Below are 20,238 nucleotides of genomic sequence, written 5' to 3'. Positions count from 1 at the left end.
TTCCCCCTGAAGGACAGACAAGTTCTCTCTCAATTGACACAGCTGACTGGGGCATTTGAGCACCAAGAACTATGGGATGTGTGCAGACGAATGCAGGAACAGCGAGGACACACAGTCACAGGGCAGGGCTTTGCCATGGGGAGGCTGCCACCTAGGCTAGGCTGACACAGGTGCCAATCACCGGACAGCTGAAACGACACTCAGATCTTGAATGCCATGGTTTTTTGTCTATTGAAATCGCAGAAGAAGGAAGGTTGTTTTCCATGGGGATTGTGTATCGTTTCCGTGATTTCCACACAACCCGCTTTGTTTTTACAAAAACAACATGTTTGTATCATAATTTGCCCCTTAAGACTGTGTGCAAAACACGCTGCCTGGGGAGACTGGCTGTCTGCAAACCCAGCTGAAAACAGGCTTGTAGCAGCACAGCATCGCTGCAGGGCAGCTTTGTCTTACCAGGGCCTCATCCAGCAAACACTTCATGAGAGTCAGAGAGAGGTTGGAGTCAGCAGGAGCTCTGCACACTGAGGACATGCAGGGTCGGGCCCAAAGCAGATGCCTAGCTCCCATTGAAGTCAATGGGAGTTCTGCATGTGGCAGGCATACAGGATCAGGCCCCAGCAGCTCCTGACTGCAGGGATTGGGGGGGTTGCATGCTTTCCTCTAAGGGAGGGCACTACATTGCACAGGCGTGCATAGGATTTCAAGAGGCATTCTGCCCTGCCCTGCCCAGCCTTGCTTTGTCACCAGATTGACAAATAGGATGGAGCGGTGGGAGCGCGCACCCCAGCGCCAATCAGGCTCTGTCTTTGACAGGAAATTAATGACCCCACCATTATGGTTAATTGTCTTTGATTGCTGCACATTAATTATTAACTTTCCTCAGTTGCGGCGGCTGTGCAAGGTTATTAGGAAAGGAGCCGAGTGTGGCTGGCTTGTGTTCGGTTACTGTGCTAAGCCCCTCACTGATGCGCTTTCTCCTGGAGCTTGTTGGAGAACAATCCTTGTTAGCACCAGCATGAATTCTCTCTCCTCAGCAGCAGCAAAGCACTTAAGCGTGGGCTTAAGTCAATGGGATTTTAAGTGCATGCTCAGAGCTAAACAAGGACTGAAGTGTTTTGCAGAGCTGGGACTGACCTCCCAAGCCTGTGCACTTGAGAATGGAAAGTGCCTGCTCCTCAGAATTTCTCTGGTTCTAACGCTAACCAAAGTCAAACTGTTGTGGGAAGAGCCGGCTGTGAGCCCTCCAGAGAGGGGCCTGGGAGAACTGTACGCCCCACATGGACAGTTCTAGAGGAACAAACAGGGAGGCTGTTACGCATGGGGAGAGAATCCCCCCTCCACCTACAGCAGGGGCAGGTTCTGCAGTCTGGGGGGACATCCTCAGTGCAGAGGTAGCCCTGGTGATCGGCCCGTGACTTAGCCTTGCCCAGGTGTTAGCAGCTGCCCTGCAAATCAGACCCCAGTTGCTGTGTCCCACACTGGTGCTGCTCTGCCCCGTGTGTGTCACTAGGACTTCTGGGGGCACATCTCATGGGTCTCTGTGACTCTCTCCCAGTGAACTGTGTGAGCATGGGTCTGTCCTCCTGGGCACACAGCGGGAATTCTGGGAAGGCACCAGTGGACTGTCAGTGCATGGTTTAGCCTGCGTCCTCACTGCAGAGTGAAAGTAGCAGCTGGGCTCTAACCCCCCACCCTGAGGCAGGACAGCTAGCCTGAGTTAAAAACGCCACCAAACTCAGCTGAGAGGGTTTGTGTGTCGAAGGGGCGGGAGGAGAGAGTATTAGAGCAATACCCGTAAGAGCCAGGGCTCAATCTGCACTGAAGACAGACCCCAAGAATATGTCTACACTGAAATAAATGACCTACAGCACCAAGGCCTGGGTCAATTGACTTGGGCTGAGAGCAGTGTAGACCCTGGGGCTAGGGCCGGAGCCTGGGCTCCAAGACCCACCCCCCAACCCCTGCCAGGTTTAGGAGCATTTATGCCGCTGTTTTTAGCCCCACGGCCCAAGCCCAAGTCAGCTGACCTGGGCTCAGTACTGTGAGTTTTCTTTGCTGTGTAGACATATCCTTGGTGACCTATCTCATAGAGCTGGAAGGAACTCTGAAGGGTCATCGAGTCCAGCCTCCTGCCTTCACTAGCAGGACCAAGTATTGATTTTGCCCCAGATCCCTAAGTGACCCCCTCAAGGATTGAGCTCACAATCCTGGGTTTAGCAGACCAATACTCAAACCACTGAGCTATCCCTTCCTCCTGGCTACACTAGCCCTTTTCCCCTTGCATTGCTCAGCAGTTGGGGTTCCCGTAACCACAGCCCTGCCTGGCCCTGCTCAGAGCAGGTGTGCACCGCCTGGTGGCCAAAAGACCAGTGGCCACCAGCGCCTTCCATATGAGAGCACACCCACCATCGCTAGTCCCCATTGCTGGACTCTGCGAGCTGCAGTGGGAAATTGTAGGGGGAAGTGTGGGGTGAAGGAGGCAGAGAAACAGAGGTTGCAGCTGGGCCGAAGACCAAGATCTCCCTTGCCCCTTCAGAGATAGCTCTGCCCAGGGTGGGCAGACATACACAGGGAGAGCCCTCCTGGGATGGGAGAATGGGGAGTGCTGGGACAGGCCCTGGAGTTAATTCCAAGAGCTAATCTCTCATTGCCAGTGAGTGGGGCAACGGTGCGGAGTCAGGAGAGCTGAGTTCTGCCAGTCTATTTACAGTGTAAGCCCTTTGGTCTGTTTAGAGCGTACAGCACCTGACACAAGGGGGCCTGATCCATAGGTCCTACTGTAATACACATAATAACAATGTGCTTCCAGCGGGGTCATGTGATGGTAGCTCAGGGTCTGAAATTCCAGCTTGCCAAACTCCTTAGCTCCCCCTTTCTTTCTCAGAGTGAGGGGCCCAGCACACAGCTCCTGCCAAGAGCCATTTGGATTGCCCAGCAGCACGGCCAGTGGGCAGCTCTCCCTTGCTCCCTGCCTTGATAAATGGCCTTATTAAATAAACCCTTTTCCTGCAGTGCCCTGAGTATTATGCCGAGTTCAGTGCGCAGAGATAAATGCGCTGCCACCATCCATTAGGAGCAGCATCTTAGTTCGGCCTCCTTATGCCGTCCAGTGTGGGAGACTGGAGCATGGTTTAACGAACCAGAGCATAGGTCTATAGATGGAGAAATGGGTCCAGCTTTAAAGGCTGAGGCAGGTAGACCCATTCACACGGGTGCCCAGAATATGCCCTGCGCTCCCCCGAAGAGCCATGAAACTCACCAAAGTCTAATGTGGTTTATTTCACCTGCACCTGTACATACGTTCCTGTTTGTGCACCTGTAATGTCACCAGGGGCACGGGGCTCTCCAGTCCCCTCGCTCCCTGATTTACAGTCTCTCCATTGGCTGCCCATAAAACTCTGTATCGATCCCATGGTTTTAGAGCTCATTTCGGAAGCATGCCAGGGCCTGGTACAGCAGACAGATCCTTTGTCACCCTCTGCTCCTTGTCGTTGGTGGAGGTCAGAATCAGCCAGGCTGGGTTGTTTGTCCCAGTCATAATCCAGGGTCCTTGGAGTTAAGGTTTTGAGCAACCCTGCCCCAGTTTAAAATGAGTCTTGAGTTGCAGAACTGGGATCCAGCTCCCAGCTTCCCCAAGGCTCAGAGGGTTGGTTCAGTTCTGGGAAGCACAGAGTTCTAGGAAGCAAAGGTGAATCCAAGCCACCTTATACTATACATATTATGGGCTGCTTCAGGAGCTGAAACAGGCGCTTGGTATAGAGCAGCCTGGGTGGGGCTCTGATTTATGGCAGCCTAGAACAGCTCAGAATCACTGGAGCAGGAGAGCCCCACAACAGGCCCCCTTTTGTCCTAGACTCCGTCCATGGCACATGCTCTACACTGAAGTTTATGAGTGGGGATGGTGTCAGGGTATTTCCCCCTGGCCCTCTGGATTTCAAGTGAATCTGAAGAACTGAGTATTTGCTGCAGCGTTGATCTGTTCGGAGCTAGCATGTGGGGGGCACTTCAACCCAGCCTCGGTCAAGTCTTCTGCCGGCCCAAGTGATGGCCCTGGTGTGTGTGCATCTTCTTGTATCAACTATTCCCCAGCAGCATGAGTAAGTGCGAGAATGGGTCCTTTGTGAGCATCAGTGGCCCAGGGCAAGATGGGACTTGCTGCCAGCTCGAATCTCTGCAATTAATGGGGATGTCACTGCAGTGCTGGGCTGCCTTTTCTTTTCTCCTAAGTCTGATCTTCACTGTTTACAAGTGCTGGGGAATATCAACGTGCAGGGATCCCAAGAGTGTCCGTCTTCCGTTGGGTTGGATGTCAGTGGCGGGAATCACGTACACAATCCACACAGACTTGCTCACAGGGGGCAACAGTGCTTGCTCTTGCTGTGCCAGTTAGGGCTAGTGCTGCCTTCTTGGCACCAGGGTTCATAGCAGAGGATGGAGGGGACAGCCCTAAAAATCAGTGTCCTGTCCCTTTTCCCCCCTCCCTCCAGGACTCAGTACAACATTCTTTGTTGCTTCTCGTGGTTATGGGGATGGGGAGGGGTTACCTGCTGTCCCCCAGCTGTGGCTGACCTGTCACAGCACCCCCCGGCATGGTTCAGGAAAAGAAAGCCCCATGCCTTGCCGCCAAATGCAGGACTCAGAACCCAGAACAAAGTGCTCACCCTTGCACTCCCCTGGCCAGCACACATGCAGTCTGGGATGTGGAGTCAGGGGCGCCGAGGCAAAGCAGGAGAGAGGACGGGGCTCTTTTACCAGCTGGAAAACATCTCTTGTTCCCTGGACAGTGCCAAAAGCAAAGGGACTGGTTGGTCCCATGGCTGCTTGTGAGGAGGAGAGCTCAGCCTCACCCCCAAAGAAAATATAATCATTTCCAATTAGTGAACATCCCTCACTCGCTTTAGTAATCAAGGCCTGTCCGTTTACAAGTAATTCCCAGTAATGGTGAGTAATTGACAGTAATTAAGCACTAATTCACATCAGGCCAGATCCTGTTTGAGTCAATGATGAAGCTGCCTTTGACGTCGACCAGGGCAGGATCAGGTCCTTGCCAAGCAGCATGTAGACATGGCAGGAAGGATCAGGCCATCTGGAGATGCACTGGTAACATAAGAACGGCCACAGTGGGTCAGACCAATGGTCCATCTAGCCCAGTATCTGTCTTCTGACAGTGGCCCATGCCAGGTGCCCCAGAGTGAATGAACAGAACAGGTAATCATCAAGTGATCCATCCCCTGTCACCCAGTACCAGCTTCTGGGGGCATGTCTACACTGGCGGAGTTACAGCGTCGGGAGTTACAGCGCCACTCAAGAGAGCGTTGAAGGGAAACCGCTGTTGGGTGTTCACACTGTCAGCTGCCTGCGCGATAGCGTGTTCACACTTGCGGCACTTGCAGCGGACTTTGGAGTGGTGCACTCTGGGCAGCTATCCCACAGAGCACCTCTTTCTCTTCTGCTGCTAAGAGTTGTAGGACGGCAGAGCGGGTCGCAGAGCATCCTGGGTCCTGTTCCAATGCCCCATGATGCATTGCTTTGTGTCCCAGCAATCCCTCTGCTTCCATCCACATTTGGCGCCATCTTTCATCGGTTTCTGTACTGCGCGCCTTGCCTCATCAGGCTGCAGGAATGGATCCCGAACTGCTGACCAGTATGCTGCTCGCTCTGACCAACACGTCATGGGTGGCATTGGAGTTATTCCTTAAACTACAAAGGCAAGAGGAGTGCGACATTGATCTCACCACGTGTAGTAGCTACGACACGAGATTGCTTGTGGCATTCATGGAGGTGCTGACCACAGGAGAACGCCACTTTTGGGCTCAGGAAACAAGCACTGAGTGGTGGGATCACATCATCATGCATGTCTAGGATGATGAGCAGTGGCTGCAGAACTTTTGCATGAGGAAAGCCACATTCATGGAACTGTGTGATGAGCTCGTCCAAGCCCTGCGATGCAAGGACACAAGAATGAGAGCTGCCCTGTCGTTGGAGAAGCGCATGGCCATTGCACTGTGGAAGCTGGCTACTCCAGACTGCTACCGATCGGTCGCTAACCAGTTTGAAGTGGGAAAGTCTACCATTGGACTTGTGTTGATGAAAGTCTGCAGGGCTATTAATCACATCATGCTCCGAAAGACCATAACTCTGGGCAACGTGCATGCCATTGTAGATGGCTTTGCACAAATGGGCTTCCCCAACTGCGGAGGGGTGATAGATGGCACGCATATTCCAATTCTGGTTCCAGACCACATAGTCACCGAGTACATTAATCGCAAGGGGTATTTCTCAGTGCTTCTCCAGGTGCTTGTCAGTCACCGTGGGCATTTGACAGACATTAACGCAGGCTGCTCCAGAAAGGTGCATGACACACGCATCTTTCGGAACACTGGCCTGTTCAGGAAGCTGCATGCAGGGACTTTCTTCCCGGACCACAAGATTACCGTAGGGAAGTTGAAATGCCCATTGTGATTCTAGGAGACCCCACCTACCTCTTAATGCCATGGCTTATGAAGCCATACACGGGGCAACTTGACAGCAGCAAGGAGGCTGAGCAAGTGCAAAATGACTGTCGAGTGTGCTTTTGGCCATTTAAAAGCCTGCTGGCGCTGCCTCTATGGGAAGCTGGACCTGGCCGATGACAATATTCCTATGCTTATAGCCACATGCTGTATGCTCCATAATATTTGTGAGGGGAAGGGTGAAAGCTTCTGGACTGCAGAGGCTCAGTGCCTGGAGGCTGAGTTTGAACAGCCTCAGGGACATAGGAAGCCATGGGGGAGGGATTATGTTTGGGAAGTAGAGGGGGCTAGTGGACAGGGCCCTGAACTGGGACTCTGGAGAGCTGAATTCTAGTCCCGGCTCTGCTTGTGAACTCAGGTAAGTCACTTCCCCCCCACCTGTCTGTCTTGTCTGTTTCCATCACAGGCCCGTTGGGGGGCTGTTTCTCACCGTGCGTATGTCCAGCACCCAGTGCGATAGGGTCATGATCTCAGCAGAGGCCTCCAGAAAACAAATAATAACCTTAACTTTGGGCCAAAGATCCTTATAAACAGAGCTGTGCACAGGGAACGAAACATGGTGCCCAGTGTCACACAAACGTTTCTGTGTTTGTTCCAAACTGCTTCATGCCCTGGATGTGCTTTTCACAAAACTGCTGCCAGCTGCCTTGTTCCCACCCCGCCCCCGTCACGTGCAGCGTGGCATTTCGCGCTGTGGGGCTGCAAGCCGGCTGTTTGTCAGGAACGAGGAGGGTTTTCAAATCTCCCAGCATAGCCTTTAATTCTCCCCCGCCCCAGCCCCCACTTTGAGGGTAGAACTGGGGAGGGTGAAAACAGATCCAGTTTGCATTGGAAAACTGCAGATTTCCACTCTTCTTTATGCACACACAGAAATGGGTCATTTAACATTCCAATCAAAGTGCAAAGATCTGGCAGTAAGTATTAATTTGCAATGTGAGAGCACCAGTCTGGGCCCCAGTGTGCTGGGTGCTGTACAGACATGTCTCCCCTGCATGCAGACCCATGCTTGTCAACCCCTCCTCTGAGCATCCACGCTGCAGAGCCATACATGGGCCTCGTCCACACAGGGCTGCAGTGACGTGGGTTTGGCACTGGGGTTTCTGGGGGCATAGCCCAGGGTTCCCAGCGCCTCACTAACTGGAGCCATTGTAGGAATTGGTTCGCAGCATATTGTGGTAGCACGTGTCTATGCTTCCCTCTGCGGAAGCGATGTTGGCTAGTGCCAACACATTTTAGCTGAGGCTCCACATGCTCCATGCATGAGTCTGTTCCTGCCAGGGCTGAGTCATGGATCCAGCCCTGTTGGATGAGCTGCTCCTGCATGCCGCAGTGGGGTACAGAAAGAGGGTTTGGCAGAGGGTGGGTGGCATTTCCACAGCAGTCGCTGACCCTTGGAAGCTGGCAGCAGGTCTCATTCATGGTGAGAGACAGCCCCTGCCCTGAAGGCTCAGTGTTTTAAGGCTGGAGACGACAGGTGGCTATAACAGACAGACGGGGGAGCGCAAGGAAACAATGAGGCCATACTGATCAGTAGGCTGGGCAGTGGGCATGACAAACCAGTGTCCACTGTTTTGCAGGCATCCCAGCAGAGGGCAGCATTCTGGAGGAGGACAGGGAGGTCCTTTTGCAGTTGTTTTGGAGTTAGGATTTTGCGTGAGGTCTTTGCGGCCAGTATTGTGTCCTGTTTTGTCTCCCCCTGCCTCCAAGTTAGGTATGAACCTCACCCCATGAGACAGTGCTTTCACCCTGTTGCTGTGAGGGGCACTTGGTGGGAAGCAGACAGCCCAGTTTTGTGTGTGCTCTTTAAACAGGCGATAAACGCTTTCCTAATTGTTCTTAGCGGGTGGGTTCAGGGTGTGTTTTTTTCCTCCAAGCAGCTAAAAATAACCTAATCAGGTCTGGCCTTTGAAACCACCAGGGGGGCAAACAGCATCTTAATATGAATGTGTGTGTCAGCAACATAATCACTACTAAGAAAAAAAAGGAGACTGTGCTGATGGAAGAGTTTAGCATTTCGAGCTCATTAAGCTGATATGATACTGAATGGCGGGTCACTCTCAATTTGCAAGGCCTTTCTGCAGCCTTCCCTTGGCTTTCCAGGAGAGCTAGCATCATCTTCTCTCCCCTTCTCCTTGGCACACTTTCCTGGGCAAGTGGGGCTGCCACAGCTGAAGGTCTTCTTAGCGTATGCACAACGTATGGCAGGGGGGCCGTGACCCGGATTCCTCACCCAATTTGGTCCACTGGTTGGATCATTAGCTTCCCCGGCCTGGGCTGGGTACTGACAGGGAGTGGTATGTGAACGCTGATCCATGGCCCCCATAGCTGAGGATTTTTGCTGCCAATTTGTGCTACGGTGCTGCAGAGCTCTGCTGTGACACCTGTCGCGCTCCAGTCTCCATGGCATACAAGTAATGCCGTTTGCCTTGGTGTCCCAACTTCCATCACAAACCATTGCAGCCAGTACAGTGGCTCAGCAGGCTGCAGTGTGCTGAGCGCACTAGCTGTGGATCTGGCTGCAGGAGCAGTACTTGGGGAAACGTGGCACTGAAGGGCAGGGGAGCTTGCAGTGCACGAGGAGTGCAGCCTATCAGTTACTGAGTGGTACGGAGTGCGAGCCCTGGTCTGCTACAAGGACTTGTGCAGAGAAGAGAGCACCTGGCAGAATCTCCCATGACCCTGCTCCTGTCCACTCCCAGTCACAGAGTCAGAGCCCCAGGGAGAGCGACAAAGCCCTGTCCATCTGGCTGAGTGAATAAGCACACAGGCACACAGCCCCTGCCTTCCCAGGCAGTGTGTACACCCCACTTTTAGGGACAGCCACAAACTGTGCATCCTGGTAACACTGATTTCAAAAGACCCCATTACCTGCAGAGCTGGGTATTTGGTAGAGGAAGAGAGGCTATTGCCAAGCTTCTGGAACGCCTGCAGGACCAACTGAGCAGTCTGGCCATTCACGCTCCCTATACTTTGGATAGGGCAGGTTTTTCCTCATGCCCCATTTTTGACTGATTTGCATTGCAGTGTCCCCAGTGTCTGTACAAAGCCAGGAGGAGAAGTTCTGCCATCATGAATTTATGGGGGATAACCAGATCAGTAGTTGCCATGCTCATCAGCTAAGCTGTTGTCATATCATGTATTATTTCCATTTAAACCTGATGTAACACAGCAATGGGACCTGCCATCTGCTGGAGCCAGTGCCATCTCTCCCTCCCACCCAGCACCCCATCTTCCAAAAAGGAAGATGACCTTAACATAGGCAGAGTTTGGGGGGCATGGGAAGGCGTTGTAACAAGTTCTGCGGAGGAGACTGCTCCCAGCTTGCACCCCTGAGGCAGGGAGTCAGAATGTTCTTTATAAACAGAGTGATTAGCAGGTGATTAAGATAAGAAAGGGCTGTTAGGGTGTTTCCTAAAGTTAAATGATCTGTTCCAAGCTTTGTGAACTGCAAAAAGTAGGTAGCCAAATGATTTTTCTACAATTGTTTCAATTGTTATATTCAAGAGGTGGTAACAAAGTTACTAATATCTTTCTTTAGGAAGATAACTGATTTTTAGACAGGAAATGCAGTAGATCTAATCTACCTGGATGTCAGTAAGGCATTTGATACAGTTCCACGTGGGGAATTATTAGTTAACTTGGAGAAAATGGGGATTAATATGAGAACTGAAAGGTGGATAAGGAACTGGTTAAAGGGGTGACTACAACAGGTTGTACTGAAAGGTGAACTGTCAGGCTGGAGGGAGGTTACTAGTAGAGTCCCTCAGGCATCAGTCTTGGGACCGATCTTATGTAACATTTTTATTACTGACCTTGGCACAAAAAGTGGGAATGTGATAATAAAATTTGCAGATGACACAAAGTTGGGAGGTTTTGCTAATATCGAGGAGGACCCGAATATCATACAAGAAGATCTTAGATGACCTTGTAAACTGGAGTAATAAAAACTGAATTATATTTAATACTGTAAAGTGCCAGGTCATGCATTTAGGGACTAACAACAAGAATTGTTGCTATAAGCTGGGGACGTACCAGTTGAATGTGACAGTGGAGGAGAAAGAATTGGGTGTATTAGTTGGTCACCGGATGACTATGAGCCACTGATGTGATGCAGCCGTGAAAAGGCTAATGCGATCCTAGGATGTATCAAGCGAGGTATTTCCAGTAGAGACAGGGAAGTGTTAGTACCATTACACTGGTGAGACTTCATCTGAAGTATTGTGTGCAGTTCTGCTTTCCCATGTTTAAGAAGGATGAATTCAAACTGGAACAGATGCAGAGAAGGGCTACTAGGATAATCCAAGGAATGGAAAACCTCTCTTATGAGAGGAGACTCAAAGAGCTTGGCTTATTTAATCTAACCAAAAGAAGGCTAAGGGGAGATATGATTGCTCTCTATAAATACATGTATAAATACCAGGAAGGAAGAGGAATTATTCAAGTTAAGCACCAATGTGTACCCCAGAATGAATGGATGTAAACTGGCCATTAACAAGTTTAGGCTTGAAATTAGACAAAAGTTTCTAACCATCAGAGGAGTGAAGTTCTGGAGCAGCCTCCCGAGGCGAGAAGTGGGGGAGAAAAACCTAACTGCAGGGCCGTCCCTAGCTATTCTGGGGCCCTACGCAGCCCCCCCTGCGGGGGGGGAGGCCTCTGCAGGGAGGAGAGTGGGGGGGGCAGGGCTTGCTTGCGGAGCAGGGGGGAACCACCCCCCAGCACTCACCGGCGGCATGGCTGGGGCCAGGTCTGCACTTCCCACCGCCGGAGTGGGGGTGGGGCTGGGGCGGGGAAGAGGCAGGGCGGAGCAGGGGTGGGGGCCCTGGGGAAGATCCGGATCAGGGGCTGGAGCAGCATGCAACTGTGCAGGGCACCAGAAAATTTGGTGCCCCAAATTTCCTGGTGCCCTATGCAGCTGCGTACTTTGTGTATGGGTAAGGATGGCCCTGCCTAACTGGCTTCAAGACTGAGGGTTTGGGCTACGCTTGCAGGTGTTCAGCGCTGGGAGTTAAAGCTGTCTTCGTACAGCTGTGTAGGGAAAACGCTGCAGTGTGGCCACACTGACAGCTACCAGCGCTGCAGTGTGGCCACATTTGCAGCATTTGCAGCGGTGTTGGGAGTGGTGCATTATGGGCAGCTATCCCACAGAGCACCTCTTCCCATTCTGGCGCTGTGGGTTGTGGGAAGGGGGCGGAGGGTGCGGGTTATTCTGCTTCCTGTCCCAACGCCCCGTGATGCATCACTTCACATCCCAGCAATCCCTGTTTTTCCGTCCACGTTTGGCGCCATCTTGACTCTCTCAACGGTTTCTGTGCAGCGCGATTTCTGTGGGACATGGAGCCCGAACTGCTGAGGAGTATGCTGACGAGTCTCGCCAGCACATCACGTTTGGCAGCTGAGCTATTCCTTAAGATACAAAGTGATGAGGAATCTGACGATGATAGCGAGTCGCCTGACACGTATGACACTAAATTGCTTCTGGCATTCACGGAAATGCTCAGCACCGTGGAACGCCGCTTTTGGGCTCGGGAAACAAGCACTGAGTGGTGGGATCACATCATCATGAAAGTCTGGGATGACCAGCAGTGGCTGCAAAACTTTCGGATGAGAAAAGCCACTTTCATGGGACTGTGTGCTGAGCTCACCTCCACCCTGCGGCGCAAGGACACGAGATTGAGAGCTGCCCTGCCGGTGGAGAAGCGGGTGGCTATTGCAATCTGGAAGCTGGCAACTCCAGACAGCTACTGATCGGTCGGGAACCAGTTTGGAGTGGGAAAGTCGACCGTTGGAATCGTGTTGATGCAAGTTTGCAGGGCCATTAATCGCATCCTGCTAAGAAGAACCGTGACTCTGGGGAACGTGCAGGACATTGTGGATGGCTTTGCCCAAATGGGTTTCCTTAACTGTGGAGGGGCGATAGATGGGACGCATATTCCTATTCTGGCACCACCCCACCTAGCATCCGAGTACGTTAATCGGAAGGGGTATTTCTCAATGCTTCTCCAGGCGCTTGTGGATCACCGTGGGTGTTTCATTGACATTAACACAGGCTGGCCCGGAAAGGGGCATGATGCACGCATCTTTCAGAACACTGGCCTGTTCAGGAAGCTGCAGGCCGGGACTTTTTTCCTAGACCGGAAGATCACAGTAGGGGACGTTGAAATGCCCATTGTGATCCTTGGAGACCCCGCTTACCCGTTAATGCCGTGGCTCATGAAACCGTATACAGGGAAGCTTGACAGGAGCAAGGACCGGTTCAACTACAGGCTGAGCCGCTGCCGAATGACTGTGGAGTGTGCTTTTGGCCGTTTAAAGGGGCGCTGGCGATCTCTGTATGGGAAGCTAGACTTGGGGGAAAGCAGCATCCCTGCGGTTATATGCGCTTGCTGTACCCTCCATAATATTTGTGAAGGGAAGGGTGAAAGATTCAGTCAGGCATGGACCTCCGAGGTTCAACGCCTGGAGGCTGAATTTGCACTGCCAGAGAGCAGGGCTACTAGAGAGGTCCAGCACAGGGCTGCAAGGATTAGGGATGCCTTGAGGGAGGAATTTGAGGCTGAAAACCAACAGTAATGTTTGATACCTTGCATGAGAGTGAAGTGCAGTGGTTACACTGTTAGTAGGAATCTGTGTTTCCTAAGCTGATTTGCAGTGCCTGTTTCTTTCCTGGGCTAAGGTATCTTTGACTTTCTGCAATAATAAAGACTGTTTTCAAAGCCAAGAATTCATTTATTGAAAATAAAATTATTTTATTGACAGACACACAACATTTTGGGAACCTAAAAGGGCAGGGGGTGGGGAGTGGAACTGTACAGTCACAGGTTTGAATATGTCCTTTCTGGAGTGCTGTGCAATGACTGCTGCATTTCAGGATGGCTATACTGCATGGTGATGGGGGTTGAGTGCAGAGGGTAAGGGTCATAGTTCTCAGGGCTGGTTGGTGAACGTACAGGTGTTGGAGGCAGCTGCTGGTGGTAAGAACCTGGATGCTGGGGAAGGGGGTTTTGAGCTGACATTGGGGCACAAGGGAAAGAGCTTTGGGACGGGGGTGGGGTAGTGCTCTGCCTGCATGGCTACGAGCGCCTGGATAGAGTTTGCTTGGCGCGCCAGGATGCTTATCAGCTGCTTTGTGCTTTTCTTCCTGGCCGCTGCGTTTTTCTGGCGGATCCTGCTTTCCCTTTCCCTCCAGTTCTGCACCTTTTGATTCTCTGTGACAGAGTGCTGCATAACCGCTTGCAGCATGTCTTCTTTGCTTTTTCGCGGCTTCTTCCGGAGGTTTTGTAGTCTTTGAGACGTTGATAACACGGGCAGCCAAGATCTCAAAGTTGCTTCTGTAAAGGCAAAAAATGCAACACTTAACAGAGGCAGCATTGTTTATACCAGACAGTTATTCCCACGCAGTTAAGGAGTGTAACAGTCTTCACAATAGCATAATTTTCCCATCCCAAAGAGAGTGCACATAACCCACGGGAGCCCCGAAATGGTGAGTAAGGGGGACTGATTGCTTCAGGGCTCTACTGTCCTCGGGGTTTCTGTGCGTTGGGGAAAGCAAACAGCTGCCAGGGGCACCTACACTGAACACTATCCCAACATTTTCCACAGGAGTTGATCCTGGAAGATATCTCGCTGCTGCGGGTCACCTGGGAAGCGCGGGAGGGTCTTCTACAGCAATGCGGATTCCGCCCTGGCCCCTATGCAGCTTGCCTGTGTGCAGCAATGGTCCCTCCACCCCTCGCTGCACAGTGGTGCGGACGCGTTAGCCTGACTGGGACAAGGACCACAGTGGCTCTCCCAATAAACTTGCGCAAGCGCATTGCCCATGCTCTGGCTGAAACTTTTGAAGAGATTACCGAGGCCGATTACCGCGACATGATAGACCACATCAATGCGCTATTCCGCATCTAGGCATGAATGCATGCAGCCCTAACCCCCCCTCCTCTCCCGAAAAATTTCCATCATGAAAATAAAAACTGCTTACCGGGAACCTGCTCCTCTGATTGTCCTCCATCAAGTACCGGCTGCTGCGACTGGCTACCTTCCTCCTGGCTTGAGAAGAGCTCCTGGCTGCATGCCTCCTGGGACTCCGGGGTGTCTCTCCCCACCCCTGTACCCTCACTCTCGGTTTCCTCCTCCTCCCCCCACTCTGAAGTGTCCATCGTGGTCCTCCGATTGGCAGTGGGGTCACCCCCAAGTATCGCGTCCAGCTCTTTGTAAAAGCGGCAGGTCGTGGGGGCAGCGGCGGAGCGGCGGTTTCCCTTGCGGGCTTTGCAATAGGGACTCCGCAGCTCCTTCACTTTAACCCTGCACTGCAGCGCGTCCCGGTCATGGCCCCTTTCCAGCATGGCCTTTGATACCTGCCCATAGATATCGTAATTCCTACTGCTGGAGCGAAGCTGAGACTGCACAGCTTCCTCCCCCCAAACACTGATGAGGTCCAGCAACTCGCCATTGCTCCATGCTGGGGCTCGTTTCGCGCGTGGAGGCATGGTCACCTGGAAAGATTCACTGATTGCACTCCACACCTGGCTGAGCAAACAGGAAGGGGATTTTTTAAATTCCCAGGACATTTAAAGAGCGGGTCACCTGAGGCCAGGGCAGTAGAGTTCATACTGATGAGCAGAGTGGCTGAACAGGAATTCTGGGATACCTCCGAATACCTCTGGAGGCCAATAACAGCGCTTTTGGTGGCCACACTGGCAGAGCAGTGCTGCATCAGCAGCGCTATAATCGTTATTCCCCAGGCTGAGGTGGAGTACAACCAGCGCTGTAGCCAGGGAGATACAGCACTCTGCACGCCACAGGGAACAGCTCTCACAGCATGTGGTGCTCAAAACACAGGCTCCAGCTGATGAGCTGTGCATTGTGCACAGAGATTTTGAAGTTTGATGCTGCCAGTCCATCATGCTTCATTTTGCACTCTCTGAATCCAGACCTGCCAAACTTCCTGCTGAGGATTCTGGGTAGTGTAGTCCAGCAGGCTACAGTTATTAGAACGGCCAGTAGACGGCATTTAAAAAAACATGTGCGTATTCATAATTGTTACATAGAGCCCTGAGCGTTCTGTGGAGCGGACTGTCCTCCAGTTATCAGGGAGTAATTTAATCATTGGTTCTTGAGCAGTTTTATCCAGCCCAGGACAATAGACATACACATACATGCCCTCTTGCCAGCCACTGCTGTAGTTCTCCCATCCCAACCTCGTCCTCCCCAGGTGGCCCCGGGCTGTGATACGATGCCAGTCCCTTCCCCAGGTGCGTTGGGAGGCCGGGGCATGCTTCACGCTCTGTCTTTGCTCATTGCAGGTATATCCAAGGGGCCTCCTCTCCAAAGGACATGGTGATCATCGTGGACGTGTGAGTGTTGCCCGGGAGGAATCTGTAGGAACCCTGGATTCCTTTTATGGCCAGGGCCTTCTTGTGAAATTCTCACCTAGCCAATCAACAGGCTGCAAATGGGTGGAGCCAGAGTGAGCCTGTAACTCTGCCACCCCCACCTCCCCCAAGGGAAGGCTCTGGGGGGCTGCTGAGGAGCAGTGGGGTCACTGGTCACGCCATTCTCTCCTCCCCTGCCCTGTCCCTGCAAGCAGCAGTGTCCTGTATTCCCCACCCCAGAGCTATGTGTTGCCTTGAGCCACATCACAAGCCATGCCCCCTCTGCCTCCTCAGGAGCGGCAGCGTCAGTGGCCTCACACTGAAGCTGATGAAGACGTCAGTCTGCGAGATGCTGGACACCCTTTCGGATGACGACTACGTCAACGTGGCTTCGGTGAGTACCACTCTGAGGAGGGGAGAGGGGTGGGGAACCCTAGCAACAAGAGATGGAGAACACCCTTTATGTCCATGGCCCACCAGCCTGTGCTCCACCATTTGGTCTCAATTGGGCACCCAATTGGGCACCCAAATACCGGGACTCGCAGCCCTCCCACACTGACACGGCTCACTGGGAGGAAATTTCCAGACTATGTTTCCTTTGGCTAAATAGCAAACCCATGTGACTCCCTGTCAATTCAGAATGCATTGGTCTTTCTAAAAGAGAGAAGTTCTGGGCTGGAATCGCTCGGTGGAGTTCTCTGGCCTGTGCTATACATGAGACAATCCAAACAGTCCCTTCTGCCTCAATGTTTAGTGAGCTGGGGGCTCTGTAGCTAGTGATCGGGGAGGCAGTGGATAGTTCTTAAGGAGAGAGCGTTTCCTGGACCGTGGTGGGTGCTGGGATTGTTTCCAGATGAGCTGGACATGGAGGTGCTCTTTCTTTTGAGGCCTTGTGCAAGAAATTCAGGAAAGTACCCCAGGCCCCTTCACGCTGCTCTCACCACGTACAGCTCTGGCTGAGGACACCTCTCCACCCTGGCTGAGCATGTTCAGGGAAAGGCAAAGGGGGACCCTCTGCAGCCAGAGTCTGATGCAGCTCTCTGCAAAAGTGCCCCAGCCCCACTGCTTGCACAGGGGATGGGCAAACCAGGAGGGGTGCAGCGAAAGCCTGAGCTGATCCTGAGCCATTCTGGAGTTCAGCTCACTTTTGGGGCCATTTAGGGAACTAGGGTAAAAATCTTTCTGGGGATTGGTCCTGCTTTGAGCAAGGGGTTGGACTAGATGACCTCCTGATGTCCCTTCCAACCCTGTATTCTATGATTCTATGATTCCTACACATTTCCTTTCCCAGGAGCAGCGGCTCTGACGCACCATCAGAGGGTCTGTCCTGGCATGGCAGGGTCTTGATGCCAGTGCAGAGCAATTTCACATGTCCAAAGCGCTGAGCAAGTACCCAGAGTTAGATGCCTGTTGTCACCCCCTTTGTACCGATGAGAAAACTGAGGCACAGAGAGCTAAAGCCCCGCTGGGAGCTAGTGACCAGACTGGAATTAGAACTCAGGACCTCTCTAGCCCCAGGCCCTTGTTCAGGTCACTTCAGCATGAGATTTGGACAGTTCAGCTGAACCTGAAAGGTCCTTCTTACCCTATGGGTGCCCCTCTGAATACCCTAGCCCTCTGGGCTTCTCCCACCACTAGCAAACTACTGGCAAGGCGAAACCCTGGCCGCACTAATGCAGGGAGAGGGTGTAGAAGTCTCTTCCCTGCCTGTAACAGCAGGCCAGGATTGCAAACTGTCCAAGAGTCGCTAGGGAAGGAGATTGGCCACCAACCATGCACGTGGCACACCTGGCCCCAGTAGGGTGTGGTCAAACTCTCACGGGGTGTGGTCAAGCCCTCAGTCAGTTAGCGCATATGTTACCTTCCACACCATGCACTCACCTGGGATGCATATCGCACCCGCTGCATCGTGCGTCCACCCTGTGCCTGCAGGCTGACTCTCATCACCAAGCAAAGATGGCACCACTCCCCGCCACTTTCCCAGTTTGGCTCATCCCGATAAGGGCAAAAGGTTGTCCTCAGGGCACCAATCCTACATATTAATAAAACTGTGTCACACATGGCACACACACACACACACCCCACTCCTCATACTATACAGTATCCATGATGGTTTGGCAACAGGGTAAATTGAGTGGCACTAATTATACTGTAACCTTTTTTATTGCTAACCAACAAACTGTAATTGTTCTGTAGATACTCTCTATAGACAAGTAACCTCAGTGCTACTCTGGGCTATGACAGTGGATCACTTAGCTGCTAAATAACTGTTGTTGTGACTGGAGCTGTGTACAGCGAGGAGCTAAGGAATTGTTATCCAGTAATTTCTCTGTAGAGTAGTCAAATGCCAGCTAATTGCACTCTGCTTCTTGGCTGCAAAAAGGTGCAGCACCTATGGTGCTCAGTCTTGCAGAGGTAGAGCGATAGAGAGCCTGTGTCACTGAATGTGGTCACTTGGATATGGACCCTGACCCCGCATCGTCACGACGTGCACTCTAATTACTGGGTCACAGTGCGCACTTGCATCAAAGAGTTGGGACATTTGTGACTAGCATGGGCATCGTTTCATCTCTGTCCTCCTCCTCCCCTCCTGCTTGGAAGGTCTTGTCACCGGCCCGTGTGTCTGAGGCCTCGTGGGGAGGGCTCCAGTGTCAGCACGAGTGCTCACCGTGGTTCTTGGGATAGGGTTGTTTTTAATGAGGGTTGCCACAGGCTCTTTTCCTTCCTCCCTCTCCATCCCATCCCTGAGCCAATTCACCCAGCACCTGACAGACCTTTTCAGCCACCCCAAAACCGCGAATCCCCCAACACCCATCAAAGAGGGTGTCAAACCCAAGTCCAGTGTCAACTCCCAGGGAGCCTGGATGACATCTAAGAGTCTGGCAGCTTTGCTGACACCTTAGCAGGGCTGGTGGAAGAACAAGTACCCTGGAAAACCTTCAGAAACACTGAGCCCCCACCATTCCTATGGAGATCAATGGGATTACTCACCACCTTGGCAAAGCAGGCCCCGAGGCGGGTGGGACCGGAGACATGTTGGTTCAGCAGGAGGGTCCTGAGATCCAGCATGGCAAGACCTCCCTGGTGTTGCCACCAGGGGCGGCTCTAGGCACCAGCAAAACAAGCTGGTGCCTAGGGCGGCAAAATCTAGGGGGCGTCCCCTGCAGCCGGGGAGGGCGTGAGGCTGGGCCGGCGGACCTGCCGCCGTCATGGCTGCGGCAGGTCAACCGGAGCCCGGGACGAGTAGACCTGCCGCAGGCATGACTGCGGAGGGGGCGCTCGTCCCGCGGCTCGGCTGGACCTCCCGCAGGCATGACTGCGGCAGGTCAACCGGAGCCGCGGGACCACGGCACCCGCCGCAGTCAACCGGAGCCGGAGCCGCGGGAAGAAGGGACCCGCCGCAGGACCGGGGAAGGGCGGCGCAGCGTACCGCGCTGCTTGGGGCAGCGTGATTTCTAGAGCCGCCCCTGCTCAGAGGCGCTGCCCTCTGCCTTGCATGGCTCCCGCAGCCCCATTTACCATTTCTGTCACCTTTCCCTTCCCTTCCCTCTCCCAATGTCCCCCTGCCTTTGATCGATTGCAACCGACAAAACACACCGGTGAGAAATAAATTACATGCTTCCCTTGCCATTTCCCCCGCACCAGCTTTGACGGCCGGTTTTCTTTGTGGGGGATGTTCATTGTGGTGATAATGGGACGTTGGTGTGAGAGGCAAAGGGGAGGCTGAGACTTGGGGCTGGCCGAGGGAGACGTACAGCTGCATCATCCTAACTAGCTCAGGAAGTTTTGTGGCTCTGCAGGGGGTGCTCTGGAATCAGACTGGCTTCCAGCCAGGAAGAGCTCTGGCTTCCCGAGGGCAGAGCAGGATCTAGTTAATAGGATACATGTGGCTTCAGATAGTCGTGCTGCTGACTGGAGTAAGGTACTAGCCATCGGGCGTAAGGGGCTCACAGTCTGGCTTATCCCTCCCACCAGATGGGACACACAACAGTTTGGAGCAACGGGGACATTTTATCTGTCATGAGTCAGAGGAAATTGTTTCCTAGTCTACACGCCCTCCCAGGGGGCATTAGGGGTCTGTCCAGAGTCCCCTCGTTTTTCAGGCATGTAGATGCCTCAAAAAAAAATCTTGCTCAGGTTCTCCCCATTGCGGGGAAAGAGCAGACTTGGGAGACTCCTCCACAGACCTGGCATTAGGGCAGGCATCGTGGGCTAGTGCTTTGGACCTGGGATGGCTGCAGGCAGGGAGAGTACCCCATGGAAACGCAAGCCTCCCCTTGGGAAGGGATGGAAGCTGGTGAAGGACTACTTGCAGGAAAGAGGTGGGTGCGGGAGGGGATTGGGGGTGCTGAGTG

At 52.9% G+C, this 20,238-nt stretch overlaps 1 protein-coding gene across 8 annotated transcripts in view; it reads left to right on the top strand.

Annotated features, from left to right (window-relative positions):
• Nucleotides 1–20,238, top strand: part of CACNA2D2 (calcium voltage-gated channel auxiliary subunit alpha2delta 2) — a 643,579-nt gene that overhangs the window by 533,718 nt on the left and 89,623 nt on the right. For all 8 annotated transcript variants that reach the window (XM_039547175.1, XM_039547174.1, XM_039547177.1 and 5 more), the window contains 2 exons: nt 15,815–15,865; nt 16,178–16,277. In XM_039547175.1, coding sequence (XP_039403109.1) covers nt 15,815–15,865; nt 16,178–16,277 — 151 coding nt within the window. The remainder of the gene's footprint in view (nt 1–15,814; nt 15,866–16,177; nt 16,278–20,238) is intronic.

The sequence above is a fragment of the Mauremys reevesii genome, linkage group 7 (assembly GCF_016161935.1).
Source record: "Mauremys reevesii isolate NIE-2019 linkage group 7, ASM1616193v1, whole genome shotgun sequence".
In the NCBI taxonomy this organism is placed as follows: Eukaryota; Metazoa; Chordata; order Testudines; family Geoemydidae; genus Mauremys; species Mauremys reevesii.
Note: the sequence above shows the minus strand (reverse complement) of the source record. Positions and strands in the feature narration are given on the sequence as shown.